Genomic DNA, 9,504 nt, shown 5'->3' on the forward strand with positions numbered 1-9,504 from the left:
ACTGTGACCTCTTGGTTCTTAGATCGATGCTCAACCACTGAGCCATACCAGCCAGGCAGTTCTCTTCCTTCTAACAGATTGTTCCTGCTCTCGGGGAACACTTGGGTTGTTCCCAGTTGTTTGATCTTGTCACACAGCTGTAGTGAATAGGGGTTGCTCTCCACAATTAGCTTAAGGGAGGATAATTCTTGCCAGTTGAAAAGAAAGTCATGGTACAAAGCACATTTAGCGAAAAGTACATCTCCCTCTGTCCAGCTGCCTGCTGGCTGCCCAAAGGCTCCCACCACCTTCAACAGGGGCCTCAGCTTCTGGGCCCCCAAACCACCCCACCCCTAGTTCAGGTCCTAGGCGGGTTCCAAGCCACCCCAGGAATGGGGGCAGGATTCATGTCGCCCATCATTCATTGTGCCCCTGCTGGTGCCAGAGTCCCAGGACAACCCCAAGTGAACGGTCATTTGCTGTCCCCTCAAAGCCCCCAGCTGGGCGTGGCAGCCAAAAGGACTAGGCCGGAGCTGGACCAGCTTAGGACCCTGGTTGGTTGGCACCTAGAGATAGCACCTCAGACCCCATGGGACTGAAATCAGCACCTGCCCAGAGCTCAGCTGGAGTTCCTGGGAAGTGAGGTGGGAGAGGAGGGAAATTGAGCATGTCATCCCACTGCCTCCAGGCCCCAGGAGGAGGCACGCGTAGAGGAGGACCTGCAGCAGATCACAGTGCAGGTGGAGCCCGCATGCAGTGTGGAGATCGTGGTCCCCAAGGAGGAGGAAGAGGGGTGAGTGACCATCCAGTCCATGTGGTCCATGCTCTCCTGTTGCCTGGTTTCTGTACTCAACTTCTGCCCCAATCTCATTGGCTGAGCATGGTCACATGGCCAGCTGGCAGCAAGGCAGGCTGGGAAATTTAGTCCACATTCTGGGGAGCAGAGGCATGGGAATGGGGCTTCAGGAACTGAGGTGCTGGGGAGCACAGTTGCACTCACAGAGCTGCATGTAATGTGTCAGTCCAGGGATGTACCTCAGTGGTGATCTGCGATTCTTTCTCCTCCCTTCCCTCACTCTTAGCCTTGCCTGCACTTGCAAAAGATGACTGGCCAGTTTCTTCAAAGGACCACTTTTGGTCTTAGTCACCCTTTCTCCTCTCATATTTTGTTCTTGTTTCATGCACTTTAACTCATCAGTAATTTTTTTCTTCTAACTTCTGATTTGTTTTCTCATTTGTTTCTTTTACTTCGGCATAGGTTGAGTGCTTAAGTTCCTTTTTTCTTTCTTTGATAAGAGGCACTTAAGGCTATGCATTTTCCTCTGAGTGCTGCTTTTACTGTCCCAAGAGTTTTGACATGAAGCAGTTCCTTTTTATGCTGGCTCATTATGGATAGTTAATGATTTTCCTTTTAAGGTCCTCTTTGATGTAAGGCAATGAGGCTTTCAACTATCTGGGGGTGGTCCTGCCCCCTGATGACACTGGGCAATGTCTGGGGACATCTGTGGTTGTCACAACTGGGGGTGTTCCTGGCATTGAGTGGGTGGGGGCCAGAGATGCTACCCAGTACCCCACAGTGCCCATGACAGCCCCCCACAGAGAGTGACCCAGCCCTGATATCAGCAGTGCTCAGGGAGAGAGACCATGGACTAAGGTTTACTAGTATTTAGGAGTGTCTCTGCACTTCTGGGTACCTAAGGATTTTTTTTACCCTTTTAGTACTTAACTCTAATTTTACTTTTGAGTTGAAAAGTGGCCTAAAACAACCTATGCTATTTTTTAAAACAGATTAAAGTCTATGGTCATGTACATGCAACATTAGTTTTTTGGTTTTATGGTTTTTAATATCCATGGACATATGGGAGAAATGTGTATTTTTTGCCAGGGAATGGAAAGTTCTCTGTCAATGTATTGATTGTTGTCAATCAGTTTCTTTATGTCTTAACTTATTTCTCATCTGTTTGGTCTATTTAATTTTATAATTTAGAATTTCTGTTCTATTTTTATTTTATTGTATTTTTTTGCTGTTCCATTTTAAGAGACCTTAGCATTTACACCACATTCCCAGGCTTCACTTTGCCATTAAGAGTTAATTTTACACGCACACACGCACACTCCAGTCTCTGCCACTGTGCTTTTTTGCCATTAACTGAAGTCTTGCAGTGTAACATATCACTCAGTCTTTGCCCAGAAAAACAACCTGACCTGAAACATGACTGAAGAACAACTTCGCCACAGTTAGGAACGCTCTGTCACCTCAGAGCTTGTCATTTATTCATGAAATGAAAATTACGTAGCAATCACATAGCCTTCAGCTGAGGCCTGGGCATGATTCTCACCATCTCTCTTAGTCTCAGTCTCCTCACCTGTGATATGGAACAGCAGCAAACCCTTCCCAAGGGAGATTCAGTGGGTTCATTCACACAAGGCTCTTGAGCAGGCTCGGCATATCGTAAGTGCTCAGACCTGCATGTCCCCACTTTACAGATGAGGAACTGAGGCTCAGAGAAGGAAAGTGAGGCTCTACGTTCACCCAGTCTCTATAGAGGGTGCAGTGGGAGTAAGTGGCAAGGCCAGGCCAATTTGTGTGCCTGTGTTGAGGGGAGAGGTCCAGGTAGGCCAGTTATACCCTGGGCCATGACAAAACGGGGGGTGTTCAGTTTTATTTGGCTTCCTAAGGCTTGTTTCCGCGGTGACACACTGATGAAGGGGGGGCAGGAGGGTGAGAGGGAGTGGGCGAGGAAAGGATGGACTGCTGAGGGCCTGGCCCAGGACTCCCATGTCCTGCCCTGTCCCCAGGGTGGAGGCTTCCCCGGCCAGTACCTCTGCCATTGTTGTTGAAGCGGAAACCGCCAGCCAGGCTTCAGAGCCCGCCAGCCAGGCCTCGGATGAGGAGGACACGCCCGCCACCGACATCTACTTTGTAAGTCCTCCAGGGGCTCTCTCTCGTCATAGGGCCCTCAACCCACATGTGCTCATGCATGCACATTCGCTGACATGCCCACACACATGGACACACATTGCACACACTATCGTACCTCTGTACACATGTCTGTACACATGCACATGTGTACACGTGTTCACAAGCACACACTCCCGCATTTGTACACGTTCACACTGACATGGACACGCTCACACACTCACATTTGAGAGGCACACACACACCTGCACATGTTCTTGCACACCACACTCACAGTGCTCTTACATGCTGACGGCACTCACGTGGTCTACTCTTGAACACATGCACACCCACGTGGCATGTGAGCTCCCCCCTCATACCCAGGCCAGGCCCAAGGCCAGGAAACGTCCCTGGGCCTTGCTCCCCAGACCTTGTGACCACTGCCTGGCAAGAGCCAAGGCCCCAGCTTTGCCACCCGGTCCCCCTGGGAATCACCCGAGTCCTCACGCTCTCAGCCCCAATGGGCCCCTGGGTCCTGGGTCTGTGCTGGAAATGCTGTGGCTCTTCTCCTCCTGGGTGATGGGGTGGCTGGGTGGGCTCTGTCCTTAGGGGGCAAGGGAAATGTGGCAAGGGGCAGGTGGGCCTCATGCCTCCGTCTTCCCTGGCCGAGGACAGACGGCTGTTCCTGAACAAGGCGGGGTTCATCACAGCAGGAAGGGGCCCTGTCCCGGAGACCGGGGCCTCCCTCCCAAGTCTGGGGTCACCTCCCCCCTTTACATCTCCTGTAGGCACAGATTAGATGAGCCGGGAGCCTGGGTGAGGTAGGTACTGGGTGGCCAGGAGCCTGCAAAGTCTAGTCCACTGGCCCTCGATGGTGGGTCAGGGGTCAGATGGCCCCAGTTGCAACAGAGAATGCCCGATGCTGCAGCCCAGCTGCCTGCCCTCTTCCCAGACCTCCATTGTCATCTCTGCCTCCCAAGGGAAGGTGAGCTGGGGGCTGCCCACTGCCCTGGTCCTGGCGCCTGGCCTCAAACCTCCAGGCCTGGGTGGGCCGGGCCCTCTGCCGCTATCGCTGCTTCTTAACTACCACCACCTGCTGTCCTGAGCCAGTGCTGCTGGGTCACAGGGCCCCTGCCAGGAACTGTAGGGGGCACACTGTATGCTGTCCTCCCTACCAGCCATCATTTTCCCATCCCTGGGGCTTGACTTACATCCTGTTCTCTCGAATTGTGTGTGAGGTGGTTGGGCTATGTCCTGTGAGTGGGTGGCTGGGCCACAAGGGGTAGCAGAGAAGGTAGAGGCCACAGTGTGACCCTGACACCCCCAAACTCTCCTACTGCTTTGCCATTGGCTACCTGCCCCGCCTAGCACCCTCTCCACCTGACCTTCCTGACCTCAGCTGGATTCTGCATTCCTGTCCCCTCATCCTGTCCTCTCTTTGCCTCCTCCGCCCTCCCGGCCCACCCAGTTCACGGATGGGAGGTACTGGATTTACTCTCCCCGGCATCGCCGACTGCGGGCCATGACGCTGAGCTCCTCGGGGACTGTAAGTGACCACAGCAGGCCTCCAGGAAGCCCAGCCCCTGCCCCTCTGAGAAGGGACTTGGGGAAAATAATCATGATAACTGTGCAGGTGCCCTGCTGTGTGTGTCCTGCAGGGATGTCACTTAATCTCCTGTGAAGTTAGCATCAGTGTCCAGCAGGTGCACGGTTGGTGCTCAGCGGGCCTGGCCGTGGTGGAATCTACATTTGAACCCCAGCCACCTCTTCCCAGCCCTTCCAAGCGAGGGACAAGTCGCCAGCAGGTGCACGGCTGGTGCTCAGCGGGCCTGGCCATGGTGGAATCTACATTTGAACCCCAGCCCCAGGCCACCTCTTCCCAGCCCTTCCAAGCGAGGGACAAGTCAGGCGGACACTTCTCATTCATTAAGACTTTCCTGCTGATGGCTCCCCAAGGCGCATCTGCCCTTCTGATGGGGATGGTCACATGGGTCAATAAGGGACTGCAAAGCTGACTCTTAGCTACAGGAGAGAGGAGCTACTATCTTCATACCCATTTCACAGATGGAATAACTGAGGCCTCTGCTCCTCAGGGAGCCCACAAGAGCACACAGTTTAAACAAATTCTGAGTCCAGCCTTTGTGTGTAGTCAACACTCATCCACCCAGTGGGACGCTATGTAGATGTCATGCAGCAGTGGCCTTATCAGTCCTGTTATCGTCGTTATGAGCAATAAATGAAGGGCCCAGAGAGGCCAAGTAACCTGCCCAGAGCCGCACAGTGTGAATGGGTGGGACAGGGTAAAGAACTGGAGAGAGTTTCTGTTCTCAAGAGGAGGCTCACACCACAGCCCCAACAGCAACCCCCCTGCTTGCCACTGGGTGTCAAGACTACTTCACCACTCCCTCCTGCCACACTGTCCTCCCAGGATGGGGATGCCATCCCCCAGAGGTGACTTCATGACCCATCAGCTGGGGACACACAGCAGCCCCCAAGGGATCCCTGGGGGGAGCAGTTTGCAGAGGTGCCTCGAGGGGGTTGACCTGGACTTTAAAAGACACGTGGGGTGTGGAAATGAAGAGGAAAGAGTGTCTCGGTAGGGGGCGCAGTGGAAACGGAAGTGTGGAGGCTGGATGGGAGGACAGGAAGGCTGGATGAGTGGCAAGAAGGACCCTCAGGCCTGCAGGAAAGATGTGCCCTTGACCTGACTCTAATGGGGTCATCCCTAGTTTCTGGGTCTCTCCCTCCCCAGACCCAGCTCTCTACAGAGGGTCCAGTGGGACCCCCTTTTCTCATGTTTTGAGTCCCAGCAGGGCAGCTAGGTCAATGTCATTCCCTCCTGCAGCTTCCCTGTGCTGGGCACTGGGTACAAGCAGCCCCCAGACAGCCTGGCCCTGGCCTCCAGGCTCCCAGGTGGGCAGGGGAGGCGGAGCGAGCTGCTGCAGATGAGCAGGGTTTTGTATTGTGCCATAACCGTGTGAAGGAATGAGTGGGGCCTGCAGTAGTATCTTGCCCTGCTGCCCCGTGTGCCTTTGTGCTAGGTCACAGATGGGCACAGGGGTCTGGCCTGTGAGAGCTGCAGGGAAGGTGGTGTTGAGCAGACGCAGAGGTTGGGGGAAGCAGCAAGTGGGCTCTGAGGGGCAGTGAGTGCAGGAGAGGTGGGTCTGGGGGCTTGTTGGTTGTGGCTGTAGTAGGTTTAGGGCCTGGGGACAGCCAGGTGGACATGGCCAGGGCAGGTGTGTGCTCAGGCCTGGTGCTCACAACAGAGGCTTGAGCCGGGGTAGAGGTCCTCAGGCCTCGGGGCTTTGAAGGCCAGGAGTGGGGGCTCCTGGGCGAGAGGAGGAAGAAAGAAGACAGCTGAGATGGGAACAGACCTGGCAGGGAAGCACGCCTGCCCCCAATCTGATGACAGAATGGGAAACCCCTTCCCCAGACACAGCTGGAAAAGCTCTAGGCCACCCGCCACCTTGCACCTTCAAGCGCCCCCAGAGCTTGCATGGCAGGCAGGATCTGGGTTTGGGTGCTGCTGGGCCAGGTGTCACGGGTGGGCAGAGGAGGAGGAGGAGGAGAGAGGACAGCACAGTACACCAAGCTCCTGCCACCTTTGCTCCCCGCCCCGACTGCACTCACTGCTTCTGCTGCCCACCCTGCCTGCTCAGGCCACTCAACCCCGGTCCTGCCCATCTCAAGGCCCGTCCAGGTTGGGGGCAGGTCCCCATCAGGGAGAGGGCAGCCGGGGGCCGAGCTGCCCACTTGTCCTGCATTGGGGGTCCGCCTCTTTTATTTCTGTTTCTTCCTTCCTCCCTCTCACCTCTCTGGTGCCTCCTCACACCCTGCTCTTCTCTGCGCCCTTCCTGCACGTGCCGCCTGCCCGCCCTCCAGCCCACCGATGAGAGGAGCTGGGTGTACTCCCCACTCCACTATAGTGCACAGGCCCACTCAGCCTCCGACGGCGAGAGCGACACAGTAAGTGTGCCCATGGCCTGCCAGCCTGGCCTACTTGGGGCTGAGAGCACCCCAAGGACAGAAACAGGGGGAAACAGGTCTGGGCGGGAGGGGTAGGCCTGGGCTCTTCCTGTGTGGTGGCCCATGGGTAAGTATTTTGGGTCTGTGTCCAGCCCTCATGGCACGTGGAGTCCCTGGCCTGAGGCATCAATGGTGGGGCCAGGCCCCATCATGGGAGGCCCAATGGGTGGGGGGTCCAGCCGCGGCTCATCTCGCCCTCACCTGCCTCTCTTGCCTTCTGCAGTAATTTCTACGAATCACCAACCCATAGGAGTGGAGCATACACTTGGCCAGCCCAACTCGGCCCAGAGCACAGGGGATGCCACCTGGCTGCCACTGGATCTCACTCGCCCACATCCTCCCCTTGGCGATGGTCGCTGATGCTCCGGGCTGCAAAGCAATGACCCCGGTTCCATCAACTACCTGCGCCTGTGATACTGTGAACCTTCCTGAGTTTCCAATCATGTATTTATTTTGGGTCCTTACTCTTTGCACAGAGACAGCAGCACACGGCTGCTTTTTTTACAAAAACAAAAAACAAAACAAAAAAAACAATGGGAAAAGAAGACACTTCATTCTATGCACTTTTTGGTTCTTTGCTATGCTTGCATGTGTCTTGCTGAGAGAACAAGGCTCATTGGCTTTGGGGACCTGTGACCCAGTGGTCCAGCCATTCCAGGTGAAAATCCTGCTGAGTGTCCGCAGGCACCGCCCTGCTCCGCCTCTGTCTATCTTGGATGGGCACCTAGAAGAAAGGCCACCAGGTCCCCACTGGTTCCCAGGGCACCTCTGGAAGCCACACACCTGTGCCCAGCAACTGCTCTCAGCTCAGGTTTGTGGACCGGGTGCTGGGCATCTGTCCTTGGGGGAGGCCGCCTGGTGGCCTGGGGTGGCTCACCACCCTGCTGACTCCTCCATCTCTCAGTGTATGTTTCACACCACCCCCGCCTCCCAGGTGACTTGGAGCAGAAATAGCCTGGCAGTGACTAGAATATGGACACACGGCCACCCCCTCGCTCGATGGAGCTCAGGGCTGTGGACGTCTCTCTCATCCATGTGGACCGCCTAGTGTCTGGAATATAGGGCCCAAGTGATGGGAGACACCTTTGCAAAGAAGGATTTCCGAAACATCCGACTCAGAGGAGGCAGCTGGGCCCGAGAGCTTGTGTCCTGGAGCAGGGCCCTCCCCAGGGGCAGGCACAAGGCCTAGAGGGACATACTCTCTGCAGCAAGAGTCCCCCCATGACGGGTGGGCAGCCTCTCTCTCATTTTTAAATGATGAAGACACCTGTGCAGATTAAAGGAAAAAAATTCTTTAATGAAAAACAGTATTTTTATTTTTATTTTTGTCATCTTCAACAGGGGCAGCCATTCCAGGGCCCCCCTGGGCGACTGCCAGGATACGCTGCTGTGTCCGGAGGGGCTGCTGTAGCCGACAGCTTTGCAGAGTCACTCCTCCCCCTAGACACACTTCCACCCCCTGAGATGAAATGTCAGTGATGGCTGCCCCCTGCCCACTCTGTGGACCCCCGCCAGCTCGGGCCCACATGGGAACAGCTGGGAACCAGCCTGGAATAGAAGCCACCATCTTTTGGGAGAATTCCTCCCCAGCCCCGGCCTCCCTGATGGAGCCTGAGACAGCTAGATAACTCGCTGATTTCGGAATCTGACTTTTTGAGTCCTTTGCAAGCTGCATATACTGTTGCTGGTTCTTGCTATGCAGGTCCCTCCTCATCCCACCTCAGACAGCCTGCTGGAGGGAACCTGTTGATCTGGCTGCTGCCCACTCTTCCCTGGAGAACCAGGCTGCACACCGAAGGCTCTCTTGCTGTCTGCGCAGGGGCAGCACCTCAGCTCTGAGCAGGGCCATGGGAGACTCTGTGCAGCCTGGGGAAGGGGCCCCAGAGAATCCGCCAGAATAACCTGCAGGTAGCCCGAACAAGAAGCAAGACAGCATTCGCTCCCTACTGCCCGAGGAGCATTTGTCCAGACCCTGGGGAACACCCTCACCTGGATTTCAGACCAGCGCTGTCTGCAGACACCCTGGCCACAAGTCACCAGTCTGTTCTGACCAGTCCCACCACGAAGGCAGGCAGGCTGAGCAGGCAGACTTCTGGAGGACTAACAGGGACAGCTGCGTCACCCAAACACCAACGTGAGAGTCACCACCCAGGCCCCCAGAGGCTGGGCCCCAGAGACATCCTGAGCCCCAGTGGCGATGACCAGTGGAGCAGCACAGTCCTGGGGCAGTGGGCCCTGCATCCAGGGCATCCTTGGTCAGTATAGAAACGAGCAAGGGAGTTGCCTGTGTGGCCCCATCAGGCCCCAACCCCTGCTGGGCCCCTTGGGCTCTCCTGAGTGAATCACAGAACAAATGCAGTGGTTGGATGCTGACTTGTAGGAGAAATTTGCAAACCTCCTGGATATGACATTTCTGTTTTCGTGTTAAGTCAGGAAGACCCCTTTGGAGACCCATTTTGTGTTGTATTCTTTGTCCCAGGACTGTGCTGATGGGAGGCATTTGTCCATTCTTTTCTGGGCAGGGGGGCAGGAAGGCAAGACCTTATTTATAACTGTAGTGGACCCATGGCCTTCCTCAGACCCCTGACCAGGAAGGCCTG

General features: G+C 55.6%; 1 protein-coding gene across 1 annotated transcript in view; it reads left to right on the forward strand.

The window, feature by feature from the left end:
- The window catches only part of PIP5K1C (phosphatidylinositol-4-phosphate 5-kinase, type I, gamma), a 33,836-nt gene that overhangs the window by 23,780 nt on the left and 552 nt on the right, over positions 1-9,504 (forward strand). The window contains exons 15-19 of the mRNA XM_014533690.1: positions 668-772; positions 2,779-2,902; positions 4,347-4,424; positions 6,761-6,844; positions 7,128-9,504. The exon at positions 7,128-9,504 is cut by the window's right edge and continues 552 nt beyond it. Of these exons, the coding sequence (XP_014389176.1) occupies positions 668-772; positions 2,779-2,902; positions 4,347-4,424; positions 6,761-6,844; positions 7,128-7,130 (394 nt within the window). The 3' untranslated portion in view covers positions 7,131-9,504. The remainder of the gene's footprint in view (positions 1-667; positions 773-2,778; positions 2,903-4,346; positions 4,425-6,760; positions 6,845-7,127) is intronic.

The sequence above is a fragment of the Myotis brandtii genome, unplaced genomic scaffold (assembly GCF_000412655.1).
Source record: "Myotis brandtii unplaced genomic scaffold, ASM41265v1 scaffold122, whole genome shotgun sequence".
NCBI classification, from domain to species: domain Eukaryota; kingdom Metazoa; phylum Chordata; class Mammalia; order Chiroptera; family Vespertilionidae; genus Myotis; species Myotis brandtii.